The following is a 19,697-nucleotide window of genomic DNA, read 5'->3' as shown; positions in this document are numbered from 1 at the left end:
TATAAAAATATATATGCAGTATATAAATGCAAATATTTCTCAAATATATACATGCATGTGTGTGTATTTATATATACAATATAATTATACACAATACACACACATATATTATGTAAAGTCAAACTTTTCTTTTGGATTCGATTAATCGCGATTAATCGTTTACAGCCCTAATATAGAGATATAGATATAGATGGATAGATGGTATACTTGCTTTTTTTGTAATTGAGATGTATACATAATCTGAAAGCTGAATAAATAAGCTTTCCATTGATGTGTGGTTTGTTAGGATAGGACAATATTTGGCCGAGATACGACTATTAGAAAATCTGGAATCTGAGGGTGAAAAAAAATCTCCTTTTAAAGTTGTGCATAAATATTCACGATTGAGATGCATTCACTCACAAAAATGAATGTTGTATATATTTAAGGTAGGAAATATACAAAATATCTTTTACTGTATCTTTACTTAATATCCTAATGATTTTTGGCATAAAAGAAAAATCGATCATTTTGACCCATACAATGTATAGTTGGCTATTGCCACAGATATACCCGTGCGGTTTTGTGATCCAGGGTCACATATAAATCCAAGCATCATTATGAATAATGTGCAGATTATATTTGCCCATTATATTTACTAAAATCAATTATATTTACTATAGTATTCGCAATTAGTCTGCTGGGAATATAAAGTTACCGAGAAAATTGCAACTATTTTAATGCAATTTAAACTTGATTAGCAAAACTTTGTTGGAGTTGGAACTTTTGATTCATTTCTGTGCATCAGTTCATTTCAATGAATCAAAATTCAAAACTCTTGATTTACCACTTATTTGGTTTCTGCATGGCATTTTTAATTTGCCAATTTAAAAAAAAAATATATATATATATGTTGAGGCAAATGATGGTTCTTCTCACTGAAAAATTAACTTTTTAAAGCCATTTCACAGCAAATACATGAATATAAAGATGGTAACACTTTAAAACACGTTCCCAGTTGTTAATGTAAGTTAATGCATTAACTAAAACTAACAATGAGCAAGACTTCTGTTACAGTATTTGTTCATTTTTGTTGTTAGTTCATGTTGTCTCAGGTCTACAAAATAATATAAACATATATAGCATTTGACTTTAACAATGTATTAGTTAAATGTTTAATAAATGCTAAGTTCATGTTAACCAATGGAACTTTATTGTAAAGTGTTCCCATATATTGAATATTGTCAAAAGGCAGAAAAAAAAACACGTTTGGCCATAGCAAGGAAAGCAGATGTGAGCAGAACCGTGACAGAGAAACAGAAGCAGTGTTTTGGCATGATGGTGCGGACTGGGTTAGCGCTGGTCTGGAGTCCCAGATGTCCTGCTGTTGAGGGCTCAAGATCATAATGCACTGAAGTGTGTAAGATCCACAGAGACGCCACCTGGCCAGTGCACAGGCCCTGTGACCCTTCCCCTGCCGCTCATTAATACAGGCCACTCTCAGCGTCAGAAACACTACAAAATCAGGACGCTTTGGTCTTGCAATCTGGGCTGTTCAATGGCAAAACCAAAGCTATCATTTTAAAATTAGTTACTGAAGATATTGCAATGACAAAAGTTCATTCATTGTAAAGGATATAACTTTCACTAGCACACCAAAATGATTTGCAAAAATAATGTTTGTTTTCCAACAAGCTTCCCAAACACTCCTGCCCACCTGTCATTGGTCAGACAAAAGATAGTCCCACACCATTGGTTGAGTCACTTCAACAGTGTTGTGTGGTGCAGTCATGTCAGAAATATCGTATTTACGATTTGAACGCTCATGAGCACCACCACTAAGACGTAAATATGACTGGGACGCTCTGGATTTTCTTAACGCCCATGAGTTGGGGGGAAACATGACGGACATCCACTATACTTTGGTATTTAGCAGTGACATTGTCAGGCTTTTGTTTAATTTACACACTATAGCATTGTAATATAACAATATAAAATATAACTATAAAGTTTACGGTGGCTTCGTAAATTAACCTAAAGCAAAACACACCTGATGCACATTCTTTGTTCTTGATTTTCTAGAAGTAGAGTTTAAAAACCTTGCTGCATTTTTGTGTAGTTAATTAAGAGAAGGTACACCACCATCTTGGTCTGACCAACGTGACTTGAACGCAGCTGATGTTGTAAACACGACTTCCCAACTCGAAAATACGAACTTCCCAGGAGTCTCAAAGTCACACTGTCTCAACATACAAATGCCTCTGTATATTAAACTGGGCTAGAAGTATGTATTTCAACACTGAACAATTGCAGACTCAGCTTTAATGCATTAAATACCGCAAAAATTGGCAGGGGAAAAAAAGGAGAAGAGGAAAATTATAAATGTAGCTATTAAATCCATTCCTGAAAAAATAATTTCTAATTAATCCAAAAAAAAGTTAATTTGTACATGCTGCCAGGCTCAGATTTAAGAAAGTTTGATCTCCAAGTAAACTCTTTAACATAAAGAACTGTAACATGAAACCTATGACCTGGATTTTTTTTTAATTGTGACATTACAATGTCCTTAAATTTCTTAATATTCCACATTCACCAGAAACTTGGAACTAAATACCATTTTGCACACAGCTTTACACATCCACTGCAACATCTCATGATCTTCCTTCATCTGCATTTAAAGATGCCCTTAATTTATCAACCGAATGTTTCTGAAAAAGAATAATCAAATCATATTCCTAAAACCCAATGCAGCTGCCAGGCAGCTTTTATCCCTCCTAATATAAATCATTTATCTGGTCATATGCCGTACAGTCTTGTGCATTTATGCTGTTAATGGAAGTGAAATTGGTAACATTGGCCTGAGCCATATTTTAGCAGGATCAATAAAGACCCCTGGGGTCACTTTCTCCTTCTGCATCTGCCGAAGGCGGGCTTCAACCTCATGTCTTCCCACGACCCCTGACCTGGGACAATCTCTCATCATTTTCCCCTTATGCACAGATCAGTTATCCTACACTGCAACCAATACATTCATTTCCAGGTATCAATGCACATTCTAAATGGAACGTTACAATGTATCATTCCATTAGGAAACTATGTGGAACCTTAGAACGCACCAATATAGAGTGATAGAATCTGTGTAGCAATAATATCACTGGTAAACATTGTATCATTTTAAAAGCTTCACAAACAACTTAAAAGATCCGAACCCACCAGCGCCAGATGGTCCCGGCTCCATCCCATCCACTGAGCCACAAAGGGTTCACCAAAGTCCCGATGCTCAATCTCCACGGCGCCCGGCCCTTCAGGCTGGAAGCGTCCCCGACTTCCAGCCTCTTCCCCGGGCGAGAGGGATCGTCTCCTCCGCCGCTGCTGGAGCCCCAAACCCGGAGGAGTTGAGAGAGAAACAAAAGCTCCTTAGTTCGGATCCCGAATGAGCCTCTCCTCCCCCGGGCTCTGTCCGTCCGAGGCTGGTGCTGGTGCGGGTCGGGCTGCTCTGCTTCGGGGTGTTGTTCCTCCTGTTCACCGTTCAAGCTGGATCCATCAGCGGAACAAAAACGCTCGCCCCGTCCGTCCGTCCGTCACCCCCCCACTGCCCGAGAGCCCGTTCTTCTTCTTCTTCTTCTTCTCCTTCTCCCACTGCTGAGATTCTTGGCTGTCTGCTGGTGTGTTTTGTGTTCGCCCTCTAGTGTACGCTTCCCAATCCCAAAAAATTAATCCCAATTCATTAATTTAGGAATGCAGGCAATAATGCTTACTGCATACTACAGTACATCGACACACACTATATACTACATACAGATCCCCTTTTATTTAAAGTCCCCATGAAATCAAAATGTACGTTTTTTGGCTTTTAGTATGAACATGTTAGCCTTACAGTTATCTATAAGCTAATGTGTTTCAAAACAATGGCAGAATTCACATTAAGAAGATATAAGCGTTTAAGATTTACAGTCTTTCACTTCCGCCAATATGGATCAATGATTTCGAAGACATCACTCTGCACTTTAGCTTCTTATCAGATTTTCTGTCCAATCAAATGCTCTCTAGAATCATAAGCCCCGCCCCCTACACTATAAATACACGCTGAAGCTGCACCTGGAATCTGTCACTTGTTCACACATTTACTATTTTCTAAATGGCACATAGTGCACTATATAGGGGATAGGGAACGATTCAGACACTGTAAATATGCTTTCCATTGGGAAGAATTAAGTCTGGTTTCACGTTAGTGTCACGCGAACCGATCCAGAGACACGACAGTATAGAGCGGATCATCTGCGCGTCTCGGGCAGACCAGAAAACGTATCGGATCAATTTGAATTCTGCTGTATTTTAAAGCGATATAGAGGAGATTAGGAGGAAAATGCGGCTTTACTGAGATCAACAGCTATATATGATATAAACTAAACGCTATTGGCTATTTACAATAGGGGAGGAGCTGATCGATATGTCCCGCCCTGTCTTCCTGTTTCAGTGGAAATTATGTCAACACATTGAATAATGGTGCTCCTTTCAAGGCACTTTAGTGGGCATTTAAGTACCAAATTACTTAGTGCATTATATGGGTTGCGTATGGAATACCATTTCCTCCACATAAGAATTTTTTTTTGTTGTAAATCATAATTATAACATACTAAGTCATGTTTATCAGATACAAATTCGAATTGATGACACACTAAGCCGAAATTATAATTATAATCTTTTAGTAATTATGGCTTACTTTATCTCATGATTTCAACTTTTATGTCATAATTATGACAATAAAAAGTCAAAACTATGACTTAGTATGTCATGATTATGACTTAGTATAGCATAATTTTGACTTTTTATGTCATAATTGTTACTTTTTAAGTCATAGTTTCCGATTTATTGTCATAATTTCTAATTTTTTCATCTCATAACCAGTATGACATAATTATGATTTACCAAAGCATTACTTTTTTTTTCTTAGAAAAGGAACTTCCATAATTATGTGAGATGAACCTCAACAATAGTTTATTTTTAACATTGGTAATTTATCAAAATGACTAGAAAGTCCTTGTAAAATGTCAAACCACTGAAAGTCATTGAATAACTTGCAAACTAGTTACACCTTTTGTAAAAAAAAAAAAAAAGAAAAAAAAAAGCTCATCAGTTCAATTTAATATTATCTTGGCTTGAATATGAATTTCCAAAACTTTTCCAAAGCAATTATTTGCAAATGTATGAAATGTAAAGTGACTTAAATAGGCCTATGTTTTATGCTTCAGATGAATAGTACTAGACTGTTTATTCTATACAATTAAAAAATGCAAAGTGTTCCTAATTACTTTTGACTACAATACAGGTGTATGGGCAAAATATTAGACAACGGTCTACATTTAGATAATTACTTTGTAAAGTCATCTAAATAGGTCAAGTCACACTTTATTTCTGAAAACCAAAACCAATGATTGTACATTATATCTCAATGTTAATTTATGATTATTCTCATTTATGACTTTCTGTTGCCACAACATATTTTAGTTGAATTGTCCCCCCACTAATAGTACAGAATTATTTTAAAATAAATAAATAAATGTAACGCATTTTCATACACAAATGTGTAACATTTATTTTCTAATTTCTTAACCCTCCCCCGACCTCTTTTTTAATCTCTTTTTTGACACTTATCTGGAAATTATTGCTTCCCCCGAAGCTATAACAGCTATTTCATTGTGCAAAATATGACATATGTTATGTATTTTTATAGTAGCCTTTGTGTTTTGTTTTCTATACCCCTAGCACTGTTTTGCATGAAATACATAAAATACATACATTGCAAATACATAAAAAGTATTTGAAAATAATACAACAACAAAGATAAGTCCAACGTATTTTATTTGTATTAATTGCAACGTTTTAAGGGACAAAAAAAAAATAGTTTATTGTGCTGGGACGTTTTGAATTGAATTGGTCGAATAATAATTATTTTATTTTGGCGATTGCTTTGCTGTCGCGTTTCTGTGGCGTCACTTCCTGTCAGGGGAAGTAGACGTCATCTTACAGACAGGCTGTGAGTTGGAGCTTTACGATTTCTTTATAAACAGCACATTAACGCTTTAAATCAAGATGATTTCGCATTCTTTGAATGAAAGCCTCATTTTAATGAAAGTGATGACAGTGACATGCTAATTTAACATCGTAATGATGTGGTATTTAAGGTAGTTAGCGCGCTGGTGTCTCTATAAATCCAGGAACCAGTTATAAATCATAATAATAATATTGATACATTTCATTCTGGTGATTTTAATGAGTCGCTATTTACTGATATAGTTTAAGGTCAAGGTGATATAGGTTTCAGATTGGCTATGTTTACTTGGAGAAAACGGTTGTGTGTTGTGTGCAATATATTTTCTTATTCATGCTGACAAATATGACAGACGTTATATTTGAATACATTATTAATCATATCATATGATGACCATTTCAGAAATAGAGACAGTTGTTTATGTCAGTTTTTTTTGTGTGAAAATCTATAGTGTTTGCATTGGCTATCTAGCACACTGCTTCTACAGACATCAACATAATTTATCTTTAATCATATAAATGGTTAAAGATTAAGCTAGATTGGTACAATTACAGTGCATAAATAAGTTTGATTATTATAAGTGCCTGTTTATGGCTCATGCCCAAGATGGGTTTTTAACAATTTATTTTGGTCTTGTTCAGTCTTCCACTATTGTACATATTGTGATAGAAACTCTCTTATTTTTTTCACAGAAACAACTGCAATGTCGTGGATTCGAGAGCGGGAATTATCCCTTATAGAAAGGCTCACTGCCAACATCCTGAGGGTGTGTATCAGAGAAAAACTGTAACAAATATATACATAAGATCAAATAAATAAAAATGTGATTAAAAAAAAAAAAAAATAGTAGTTATTTATCTGTTAAATATATTACCTTAGATTAAAATAAATAAATAAAACAGGTTAAAATTAAATAAATAATACATTAAATAGTACATTTTGTACACAGACACACATACACACACACATATATATATATATATATATATATATATATATATATATATTGTGAGTAGAGAAATATATAATAATATAACTTAATAAAAAGTAGAAACTATTTTAGATTTATAATCTATAGATTATAAATCTATATTTGGTGTTTATTAAAGATATTTTTAGATGGGGGTCCCTCACATGAGGATGATCATATTTGCGGGTCTGTGGCATCTTAGAGTGTGTTCACACTTGTCATGTTTGGTTGGATTAAAGCAAATCCTGGTGCGATTGCTCTGTTAGTGCGGATCATTTGAATAAGTGTGAACGCTGCCATCTGAACCCTGGTGCCTCCATACAAGCGGACCGAGACGCTGAAAAGTTGAGTCTTGCTCCGTTTCCAAGTGACCCTGGTGCGGTTCGAATGAAATCTGAATGCAACACGGACCAAAGAAATGTAGACAATACAAAAACAGGACGTGATATCAGAAGATGCAACCCTAAAAAGGACAGAATCCTCCAGCATACCTGTTTTTTTCTCATTATAGTTGCAATGTTGCCCATCACAGTTCAGTTCAGGCGTCAGAACCGCCTCTCCTCGCTGCAGATCGTCATTTGTGTGTGTGACGGAGGGATTCCTGGCGCTGTTTTGACTCCTTTACAGATTTAATAAGCTCTTCACGAGTTCTTAGTTGGTCAAAATACCATCTTATGTAGGCTACGCACAGTGTCGTCGCAAAATATACGTAATAAAAGCCAACCAATCACTTTGTGAACATATCCCTATCTTTAGATTCGGTGTTAAAATGCCAATGTGAACGCAAAATGGACCAGGAATTTTTTATTTCTTGGTCTGAACCAAGCAAACCGGACTACAAGTGTGAACACACCCTGAAAGACCGAAAACCCCTGTTTTACCCGGTGGCCCGAACAGTGAATTGAACTGAAATAATCATCTAATACCCTAATGATGACCCTAAACTCTTTATCTTTCTTAGGCAGGGCCCATGCCCAAACATGTGGCCTTTATCATGGACGGTAATCGGCGTTACGCCCAGAAGACACATGTGGAGCGGCAGGAGGGCCACTCACAGGGCTTTGAGAAACTGGCGGAGGTAAGTGTGCCGATACTGACAAACTCGTATACAAACTAGATGGATTTATTGTTAGGCAATATTTGGCCATCTTACCTTCCCCTTCTGTCAGTTACACAGTCTACATTATTATTATTATTTTAATTCAGAAATTTTAGCCATTTAATTGTACTTTATATATATCTGTATTACACCGGCTGACATCGGCCATTCAAAAATAATACATATTAAAGGGGTGGTATAATGCCCCTTTTTACAAGATGTAATATAAGTCTCTGATGTCCCTAGAGTGTGTATGTGAAGGTTTAGCTCAAAATACCCCAGAGATAATTTTTTACAACATGTTAAAATTGTCACTTTTTAAAGGGTCAGTAAAAACGTGTCGTTTCGTGTGTGTCCCTTTAAATGCAAATGAGCTTCTGCTTCCGGCTGAGAGGGAGGAGCTTCAAGAGCGTGTGTGTGTGTGTGTGTGTGTGTGTGTGTGTTAGCAGCTCCAATTACTTCGCACAAAAACTGTTCTGCCTTTAAAGTTTAAACTGGAGTCAGACAATGATGGAGAGACTAAGGAAGTGACAACTTGTAGGTCTGAATAGTTGATGAATTTATGTTGCTGATGTGGAGTTAACTATTTTCAAGTCATTAATTTGCATATTCTGTCTTGATAATCTTATATTTCGCTTGTGTGAGAACTGTTGTAAGTGCAGACTCACAAATGTGCTCGACTACAACAACTCTTCCTCTTCTCTACATGGACTGTGTGTTCAGGGGGCGGGTTTTATGTAAATTTTAGGGTTGGTGATGTCACTAACCCGGGAGGAATGTCGTGTAGTCCATACCAGCCGTTTGTTGTAGTCCTTAAAAAAAAAACATTTTCTTTAAAAAAATATCTCCACCATATCTCATATACGTCATGTGAAAACAAAACGAACTGTGCTTGGATCTCAGTTTGAAATTTCTTGTTATTTCTTTTTCTTCTCTTAATATGCATTGTTTCCACTCATAGACGCTCCGCTGGTGCCTGAACCTGGGTATTCATGAGGTGACCGTATATGCATTCAGCATTGAGAACTTCAAACGTGCCAAACAAGAGGTGGATGGCTTGATGGAGCTGGCCAGACAGAAGTTCAGCCGCTTGCTGGATGAACAGTAAGTCACTCCTGCACAAGATCTGAAGACTTTAGATGCACAAGCCTCTAAGTGCCATCTGAACTTTTCTTCTAAAATTAGCATTTTTATCAAGCTTGCTTATTTAAGTTCAGTAATTTCACTTTAATGACAATTAATAGGTCATTTTCATTGCCATTAAAGTGAAATAACTGAACATAAACATACAAGCTTGATATAAAAGGATCATTCTAGAAGAAAATTTCAGATGGCTTTTGCATCTGAAGTCTTCATCTATTCTTCTCTCGGTTGGATTAATAGAATCTGTAAAATGCATTATGTAATTTCTAGGGAGAATCTTGTGAAGCATGGTGTGTGTATCCGTGTGCTGGGAGACCTGACTCTACTGCCTGAAGATCTGCAGCAGGTTATTGCCAAAGCTGTGGTGTCAACTAGAGCACACAACAAGTAAGCACTGCTTACTATTTTCTTTTTGTGGCAGGGATGCTTTCCTTCGTATAACTTTTGACCTTGTACTTTTTACACATCTCCCATCGCTCATCTCCAATTAGTGCAAAATGCCGCTGCCAAATTCCTCAAAGGGAAACGTAAATTTGATCACGTTACTCCAATGTTAACATTTTAAGTTTAAAAGTTTGAGTTTAAAATTCTTATTTTTGTTTTTAAATCCTTAAATAATCTGGCACCGAGCTATTTGTCTGAGCTACTCTTATCTACACAATCCCACACGAAATCTGAGGTCTGGTGATAAGAGACTTCTCTCTGTCCCCAGATCACGATTAAAGCATAGAGGCGATCGAGCCTTTGCTATTGCGGGCTCTAGGCTGAAGAACAGCCTTCCGGCGTATATCAGATCGGCACAGTCCTTAACTATTTTTAAATCACCTCTTAAAACCTATTTCCTTTCCTTGGCTTTCAATTCGCTGTCATAAATGTGTGTTTTGCCCTGTGTTTCTTCGTTTTGTATGTTGTTCAGCACTTTGATCAGCTGTGCTTGCTGTTTTTAAATGTGCTATATAATTAAAACAAACTTGAAACTTGAGATCTTCGTCAAAATATATATAAATTTTAGCTGTCGCCCGGCTGTACTCCATAAACAAGTATCAGCGGTTGCACAGACTAGTCGACTTTAATGCTCTGCCATGACCAGTGTGTTATAAATAACGTGCGTTATGTATGTAATAATATTACTTTTCTGGAGTAATGAGTAAAGTAACGCATGACTTAATACATTTACACATTAATATTTGAGTTACTTTAAAAAAAAAAAGTAATGCGAGTTTGAAATTAAAAATAAAAAAAATAAAATAAAAAATTAAGTACTGAATTAAAATGAACGTAGTCACGTAGAATTGCGCACGTAACAGACGCTAGTCAGAAAACGGAGATGGCAGGCAGAGCATTACATTACTATCGATGGAAGTATTCTCATTATTTTGAAATCGGCGAAGAAAATGAGAAAGGAATAGTCGTTAAAGAGTTGAATAAAGTAATTATTTTAGTCTTTTTGCGCACAAAAAGTATTCTCGTCCCTTGATAAACTTATGGTTGACCCACTGTAGTCACTTGGACTATTTTAACAATGTATTTTCTAATTCTCGCTTTAAACTTGACGTCGACTAGTCGCTGATCATGGCCTATAAGGATAAGAAATCTTTGAAGTCCACTTTAACGCTCCATTTCCAACAGTTAAAATAACAAATAAATGCATAATCTGAGAGTGCTCCACAAGATATGTTTGGTTATACCATCTGGATGCTCAAAATTTATCGGGTGAATGCACGTTTTAAACAACTTATCGCTGTTCTAAACTAATGCGCTGCTGCATTGTAACGGACACGCATACAGACAGTAGCTCGCACATCACATGCAGATCGTGAGCACATAAACATTCAGTATCGCAGAAATGTAGTCAACACTGTTCTGTGATTTAATAATAAAGTAGTTTAGAAACTTAAAAGTTTTAGCATTTACTTCTTAGTAACTAAAACCCATAGCTTCACTATTAGTAGAGAGACGTTGCTAGGTAGAATTCATTCACACACAATCCCTCTCTCACTACTGCATTTATATAAATGTGATCTTTACTGTGCTACTTTATCAGTATCTGATTTAGAACGAGCAGAAATCTGTGAGAAATATAACGACCCAAAGACTAAAGAACTGATAAAAATAAGCTGGTATGAGCAATAGCTTTGTGTCATGTGTCAAGCTGTGCACAAGGCAAACCGCATTCGAGTCTCAGCTCGAGGTTCAAGCTCATTTAATCATGAATGACGTCATCAGCGTCTAGTCGACGTCACCTCGACTTTAAACACATAAATGTCACTTTAAACACATAAATGTCACTTTAAACACATAAATGTCACTTTTAAACACATAAATGTTTTTTTTAGCACATAAATGTCACTTTTAAACACATAAATGTCACTTTTAAACACATAAATGTCACTTTTAAGCACATAAATGTCACTTTTAAACACATAAATGTCACTTTTAAACACATAAATGTCACTTTTAAACACATAAATGTCACTTTTAAACACATAAATGTCACTTTTAAACACATAAATGTCACTTTTAAGCACATAAATGTCACTTTTAAACACATAAATGTCACTTTTAAGCACATAAATGTCACTTTTAAACACATATATGTCACTTTTAAACACATAAATGTCACTTTAAAGAAGTCATTCAACCCCTAACAAGTATAGATGAACTCTGGTGCATGGTAGTGTATGAGTTAAAGCAGGGGTCGGCAACCCAAAATGTTGAAAGAGCCATATTGGATCAAAAAAAAAAAAATCCAATCCGTCTGGGCCTGCAAAAAATTAAAAGCCTTATATAAGCCTTATAATGAAGGCAACACGTGCTGTTAGTGTCTATATTAGCTTTATTAGCCCCCTAGTATCAAAATGATAAGTATGCTACAAATACATACCGGTAATGAGCAAGGCGACCTTTGTTTCGAATCTGTCACTTTATTGTTTCCATGGTTACGCGTCATTGCTTGTCACGTGACACAGCGCAATCACAACACAGCGCTGAATGAATGATGATCTTCTTTCATGTAATTTTTCCTTTTTTATTAAAAATATTCACACATTTATTATCTATAGTATGAAACACTGATATTCCGATTGTCAAATATGTGCATGTGAATGTGTTTTGTTGTATAAACACCTTTATAACGATCGCGTTAGTTGAGCTGTAACTTATCTGTTGGATTTACAACACGTCAATTCATCCACTTCCCCCGAAATACATGAGAGTAAGTGGCTGGTGAACTGGGAGAAGAATAGGGTAAAATGTAAAGCTACTTACACAATGTGTATCTGATATGAATAAAACGTGTCGTCTTTTTATATTATAAAGGATTATTATTGCCGCTTCCATAGACATCAGTGTATATTTTACAACATCAAATTCATTGTTTTTTTAGTACTTATGTGATTCTTAAATGTCTTAAACCTAAAATAACCATTATGTGGTTGAAAACACTGAATAGTTGTGATATATGACAAGCACTGAGCGCGTCCGTCTCTGGCTCAGCGCCAGCCAACGCGCCAAAGCACGTTTGAATTTAGCAGTTGATCACGTGATGCACTGAGCGTTTTAATCACACCGGTGTGATCGTACGTGCGAAAGGGTTAAAACAAATGTTTTTTTTTCCATTTTCATATTTTTTAAAAAGCTCCAGGGAGCCACTAGGGCGGCGCTTAAGAGCCGCATGCGGCTCTAGAGCCGCGGGTTGCCGACCCCTGAGTTAAAGTAACACCAAGTAGCTTTTGCTCTCGGGGTCCCCCTACAGTTAGGAAATAGTATTGTCTTCTACTACTGTCGCGAAATCTGTCATGGTTACACCAGGGGATATACGTGCACTTGTTGACAAGCCGATACCACTGAACTCTGCAGGAGTTCTCACGTCTTGGGTTCAGACTGCCTGCGTTGCGTGTGAAATGTATTCATCCCAGGTACAGTGGCAATGGCATATATGTCAGCATGTCATGTGAATATAATTTCATGGGTTTTATTTTTTTCAAACGCCAAAAGCGTAGCTCACGTTAGGCGTTAGGCACGTTAGGCGCATCTCGTCAGTAAAGCCGGTTCCTTGATTAGTAGTAAATGGGGGGGTGGTTATGCCGTAAAGCAGTTTTTCTTTTCTTTTTGTGCTCGGGTTACTACCCGAACCCCGAAGCTCCGTAGTGCCAGTAAAAGCGACACAGACCCCATCAGGCTATGGCAGACGTGTCATTCAACCTATTGTAAGTCGATGTACCATCACAAGGGTCTTGGAAATATATTATGAAGGTTGAAAAACTACTTGTGTTGTTGGTGTTGCTTTAACAAACATTCGTTGTGTTTTTAGAGCATGATATGTATCTGATGCATTTGCTGAAGTTCGTTCATCTCATATGACCAGTGCTCTGTTTACAGGTGTTTTCTGAATGTGTGCTTTGCGTACACCTCAAGACATGAAATCGCAAATGCCGTGAAGGAAATGGCATGGGGAGTAGAACAAGGCCTGATCAAATCCAGGTAAACTATGCTTTTCACTTAGTTTTCTTGAAATAAGTGTGAGGAAACAATAACATCTGTTTTTTATTACCTGTAAAGCACTGTTAGTAACGGTTGTCTTCTCTCTGTGATTGGTCAGTGATGTGTCTGAGGTGCTTCTCAGTGAGTGTCTGTATAGCAGTAATTCTCCGAACCCCGATCTGCTCATCCGTACGTCTGGAGAAGTGCGCCTGAGTGACTTTCTACTGTGGCAGGTAATGGAGATTCGCATTAGTCAATGCTTTGCCATATAAATGCTGATTTGAAGAACAGATTTGAGTTCAGCTGCTATTCATAATTTCATTGATTCACAGTCGAACAATTTTGATTCAGAGACCATCACAGTGGTTCTTTCCAGAGGTGTTTCTAGCCTTTCATCGGTACCGATGAAGTCCTCCATCGAAAAAGCGTGCCCATATTTTAATTTTTTTTTTAATACTGTTGTTTTGTCATAAATTGTCTTTAGCTGTAGTATAGAGTCATTCACACGCAATAAAGAGCTGCTTCGTCGATGACAAAGGACATGGTAACGATTAATCGCATCCAAAATAAAAGTTTGTGTTTAAATAATATATGTGTGTGTACTGTGTATAATTATTTTGTATATATAAATGCACACATACGCATATATATATTTAAGAACTATTTGCATGTATATATTTATACATAATTTATATTATATATATATATATATATATATATATATATATATATATAAATATTTTATATATAAATAAAAAAATTTTCTTAAATATATACATGCATGTGTGTATTTATATATACAAAATAATTATACACAGTACACACACATATATTATTTAAACACAAACTTTTATTTTTGATGCGATTAATCGTGATTAATCGTTGCCCGTCCCTAATGGTAAAACTTTACAATAAGGTTCATTAGTTAAAGAATTTACTAACATGAACTAACCATGAGCAATACATTTGTTACTGTATTTGCTCATCTTTGTTAATGTTAGTTAATAAAAATAAAGCTGTTCATTGTTTGTTCATGTTAGTTCACAGTGCAGATTTGAATAAAGTATTAGTAAATGTTGAAATTAACATGAACAAAGATTAATAAATGTTGTATAAGTGCAGTTCATTATTAGTTCATGTTAACTAATGTAGTTCACTAATGTTATCTAAAGAACTTTATTGTAAAGTGTTACCGAAGACATTTGCTAGTTTTGTTTCCTACAATGGATTGTAAGTAAATTATAAAATATCCTATTTCAGTGTGAGAAACCGCTGCAAACGTTCAGCGCATGCGTCCTAATGAATCAAACAGAATTGTGAAAATGTTTAGACCTTTTAGCAAAACCAGAGACAATTTATATAAGAGACATGCCACTTCCTCAATCCTCAATACAACTATATAAGGAAAACCCGTAACGGCAAAGATGGCGGTTGTATGCACATGTCCCGCCCCTCCCGCTGGAAAGCCAATCATCTGCTTTTAACAGTCAAGCCGGGAAACATTTAAGCCTATCGTCTGGTTCCACTGACGCATGCGCACAGTTGAGGTTTTGCCTGTTGGTGTCGTGCACCCTTGCGCATGCGTAGTAAAAGTATAACCTGTGAGAAAAGGCGTTTTAAACCTTATTTTGAGGCAAAGTCATCAAACTTTTTCAGCGATTTTTATCATATTTTACTGCTGTTTCTATACATGCAGTTTTTATGTCCCGGTGACCAGTGAAAGTGCAGTTCTGACTCTCTGCCCAATCATTTAGATAGGAGCCGGGTCTTGTTAGTCCGAAATAGCTGCCCGGAGGCGTTGCCAAGATGGCGGCCGAGTGGCACGACTTGCCTAAGAGGACTTTGGTAAAACCCGTTTGACAGATTAGAGGAGAATGTTTCCTTCACCAATCTGGCATCGCTAATTCTGATTATAAACCGCTGATAGAAAACACATTACGTGATTGCTGAAATATTATCAGAGGAAATTATACTCATGTTTCTCAAATGACACATAAGGTTTTATCAGTATTATTTTACTGGTGACTAGCGATGCCCCTGGTTCGAGTATGATGAAGTCGGGCTGTTAAGAGCGGAGTAATTCCCATCACTGCTTTTGCAAATGAGATTTCCCATCGAAACACACTAATGGCCGCTGAAAGTCTGCCACCGGTCTCATGGATATCTGTCTGCCTTGTCCATTGTGCATCAAGCTCATATTATTCTTAATATTCACCTTCCCCTGCAACTTTGAAGTGATGAATGTTTTTCATATTTCTTCATTATCTTATTCTCCACAGACCTCGTATTCGTGTCTAGTGTTCCAGTCTGTCTTGTGGCCAGAATATTCTTTCTGGAATCTGTGTGAAGCGGTTTTGCAGTACCAGCTGAGTCATCGATCTCTCCAGGTATGCTAGATCTCTTTTGTTGTCCTGTTTTTATGGTGATTTATAGCTTACTTGGGAAACTGCTGTTTTATCACCTAGAAACATAAACATTAGGGCCCTATTTTAACGATCTGAAACGCAAGTATCAAACGCGAAATACAAGTAACTTTGTGGGCGGATTTTGACGCAAATCTAAAATGTGTTGGTCTGAAGTCGCTTCATTATTCATAGGTGTGGTTTGGGCGTAACGTGAAATAAACCAATCAGAGCGTCCTCTCACATTCCCTTTAAGAGCCGGCGCGCTTGTTCCATGGCGGATTGCTATTATAACGGCGGATTTGCCGGCGCACGCAACTTACATGATGGTAACGGTGATTTCAGTCTTCAGGATTTAGTTTCCTGGTTCTTGACGGACAACACACTTTGTCAGATGTCCTTATATACCGATGTGTCTCGCCACTATTGATCGAACAGGTTTGATCCGTCATTACTACAATTAGCCTGAATAATTTGTGTAAATGTGTAATCTAGATTTATGCCTATTTTTTCACATCTTCATGGACACCACAATGATTTCCCTCGTGTGGTAATATTTTTCCTTGTAATTATGTATGGTTTGCAAAAATATGAACTGCTGTTTACGTGTAGATGAGAGAAGCAAAGTGTGTGTGTTGTGCACACGCTACATTATGGCCAAGCATGCGCCCTTAAAATAGCATCTGAGTAACGCACCACTGACTTTAGACTCGGTTTTTCCTGGTCAGTGGCGGGATTGTTTTCTGAAACTGCAAAATATCACCAGGGAACGTTTGCGCCGGAACACGCTCCTCTTTTCACTTTATAACACACAATTCTCACTTTATAATACACAATTCTCACTTTATATCACACAATTATCACTTTATATCACGCAATTCTGACTTTATATCACACAGTTCTCAGTTTATAACACACAATTATCACTTTATAACACACAATTCTGACTTTATCACACAATTATCACTTTATATCACGCAATTCTGACTTTATATCACACAGTTCTCAGTTTATAACACAATTCTCACTTTATAACACACAATTCTGACTTTATCACACAATTCTGACTTTATATCACACAATTCTCACTTTATAACACAATTCTGACTTTATATCACACAATTCTCACTTTATAACACACAATTCTGACTTTATATCACACAATTCTCACTTTATAACACAATTCTGACTTTATATCACACAATTCTCACTTTATAATACACAATTCTGACTTTATATCACACAATTATCACTTTATAACACACAATTCTGACTTTATATCACACAATTATCACTTTATATCACACAATTCTGACTTTATAACACACAATTCTGACTTTATATCACACAATTCTCACATTATAACACACAATTCTGACTTTATAACACACAATTCTCACTTTATAACACGATTCTCACTTTATATCACACAATTATCACTTTATATCACACAATTCTGACTTTATAACACACAATTCTGACTTTATAACACACAATTCTGACTTTATATCACACAATTCTCACATTATAACACACAATTCTGACTTTATATCACACAATTCTCACTTTATAACACGATTCTCACTTTATATCACACAATTATCACTTTATAACACAATTCTGACTTTATATCACGCAATTCTGACTTTATAACACGCAATTGCGACTTTATATCTCCCAATTGCGTATTATGAAGTCATAATTGCGAGATATAGCAATTCTGAGAAAAAAAAGTCAGAATTTCAAGTATATTTCTCGCAATTGCAACTTTATATCACGCAATTCTGAGATAAAAATTCAGAATTGTGAGATAAAAAGCAATTACCTTTTTTATTTTTCATTTTCATTCTGTGCCGGAAACAAGCTTCCATAGTATGGGAGTGGGACCTTAATAAAATAAAATAAAAACAGACAACTTTCTGTGATTAAGAACCTTCAGCATGAAGAGAGACACAGGATATTGTATTACAGCATGTGCCGTTGTTGCTTAATGCTTATGTTTTTTTTTTTTAACGTTAACTATGAATGTTTCCCTAAATGGTTTCCTAAATAACATCATTCTAGGAAGTATAGAAAAGTTGAGTAAGAATGAATGCATGTCACACATGTGCAGTTACATTCACATTCACATTTGCTGCACATATCTGGTGTGTTGTAGAAAGCTCAGGATCTGCACAGAGAAAGCCAAGCGCTCCAGCAGATTGAAGCAGATCGCACCTGTGTGACGGAGATCCTGCAGCATCGTGGGAACGGAAAGCCCATGGATGGCCAGAGTCGACAGACTGCACTGCTGAACTACACCGCCAGCCGAGAGGAGAGGGTGCGCTGCTTTCTGAATGCCCTTCAGCACAAGAGAGACACTTTCATCAACGATTTAAGCAGCCAGGCTGTCGTGGCTTAGCTCTGAACTTTTTTTATTTACTGATCTGTAAATACTTTACATCTGAAAGGATGTTTCACCCCGTTTTATGGGGCAGTGGCTATGTATGTTTGTCAATAGAACTGATCTTAAATCAATAAATTCACTTTGATTGACCACAGGGGGCTTCTTTTATAGACTAGAAATATACACTGCCGGTCAAAAGTTTGGGATCGGTACGTTTAAAAAAAAAAAGAAGTCTCTTCTGCTCAACAAGGCTGCATTTATTTGATCCAAAATACAGTAAAAATTTAATATTGTGAAATATTATTACAATTGAAAAACTATTTTCTGTTTGAATATATTGTAAAATGTTATTTATTCCTGTGATCAAAGCTGAATGTTCAGCATCATTACTCCAGTCTTCAGTGTCACATGATCCTTCAGAAATTATTATAATATGATGATTTGCTGCTTAAGAAAAATTTATGATTATTATCAATTTTGAAAGCAGTTGTGCACAAATTTTTTTCAGGATTCTTTGATGAACAAAGTTCAAAAGAACAGCATTTATTTGAAATATAATCTTTTGTAACATTATAAATGTCTTTACTGAGACTTTTGATCCTTGCATCCTTGCTGAATAAACATTAATTTATTTAAAAAAAAAAAACTAAATTCATACTGACCCCAAACTTCTGAACAGTAGTGTATAATGTTACAAAATATTTATATTTCAGAAAAATGCTGTGTTTTTAACTTTCTATTCATCTAATAATCCTGAAAAAAACATTGATAATAATAATAAATGTTTCTTAAGTAGCAAATAATCATATTATAATGATTCCTGAAGGATCATGTGACACTGAGGCCTGTAGTAATGATGCTGGAAATTCAGCTTTGATCACAGGAATAAATTACATCTTTACAATATATTCACATAGAAAACAGTCATAATATTTTTTTATTTTTATTAAATTAATACAGCCTTGGTGTGCAAAGAGACTTATTTTGAAAACATTACGATCCCAAACTTTTGAACGGCAGTACATATATATATATATATAAATGTAATGTATAAGAATGTATATATATATAAAACAACGAATTAAATGAGATATAAAGTTACATGTGTGTGTAAAGTTATGGTTATGACTAGCGGTTTTTTCCTTTCCCTCTGTATTCAGTTGTTAAGTTTCCGGTGTAATTCC

At 36.0% G+C, this 19,697-nt stretch overlaps 2 protein-coding genes across 3 annotated transcripts in view; one reads left to right on the top strand and one right to left on the bottom strand.

Annotated features, from left to right (window-relative positions):
- Positions 1–3,564, bottom strand: part of ago1 (argonaute RISC component 1) — a 45,110-nt gene extending 41,546 nt beyond the window's left edge. For both annotated transcript variants that reach the window (XM_079627071.1, XM_079627072.1), the window contains exon 1: positions 3,193–3,564. In XM_079627071.1, coding sequence (XP_079483197.1) covers positions 3,193–3,217 — 25 coding nt within the window. In that variant the 5' untranslated portion in view covers positions 3,218–3,564. The remainder of the gene's footprint in view (positions 1–3,192) is intronic.
- A 2,376-nt stretch (positions 3,565–5,940) lies between these two features.
- On the top strand, positions 5,941–19,147 carry dhdds (dehydrodolichyl diphosphate synthase). The gene is made up of 9 exons (XM_079625734.1): positions 5,941–6,016; positions 6,724–6,797; positions 7,963–8,079; positions 9,062–9,204; positions 9,514–9,630; positions 13,624–13,725; positions 13,844–13,958; positions 16,005–16,112; positions 18,286–19,147. Exons 2-9 carry the CDS (start codon positions 6,735–6,737, stop codon positions 18,526–18,528), a joined length of 1,008 nt encoding a protein of 335 aa, XP_079481860.1. The 5' UTR covers positions 5,941–6,016; positions 6,724–6,734; the 3' UTR covers positions 18,529–19,147.
- The last annotated feature ends 550 nt before the right edge of the window (positions 19,148–19,697 follow it).

Source organism: Phoxinus phoxinus (genome assembly GCF_949152265.1).
Source record: "Phoxinus phoxinus genome assembly, chromosome: 10".
Lineage (NCBI taxonomy): Eukaryota > Metazoa > Chordata > Actinopteri > Cypriniformes > Leuciscidae > Phoxinus > Phoxinus phoxinus.
The sequence above is the reverse complement of the archived record's forward strand: the minus strand, read 5'-3'. Positions and strand labels throughout refer to the sequence as shown.

Excerpts from the sequence above, each read along its gene's own strand:
- dhdds (XM_079625734.1), top strand. The coding sequence starts at position 6,735 with ATGTCGTGGATTCGAGAGCGGGAATTATCCCTTATAGAAAGGCTCACT. Across the intron at positions 8,080-9,061 it reads GCTTTGAGAAACTGGCGGAG|ACGCTCCGCTGGTGCCTGAA; the intron begins GTAAGTGTGCCG and ends TTCCACTCATAG. Across the intron at positions 9,631-13,623 it reads TCAACTAGAGCACACAACAA|GTGTTTTCTGAATGTGTGCT; the intron begins GTAAGCACTGCT and ends CTCTGTTTACAG.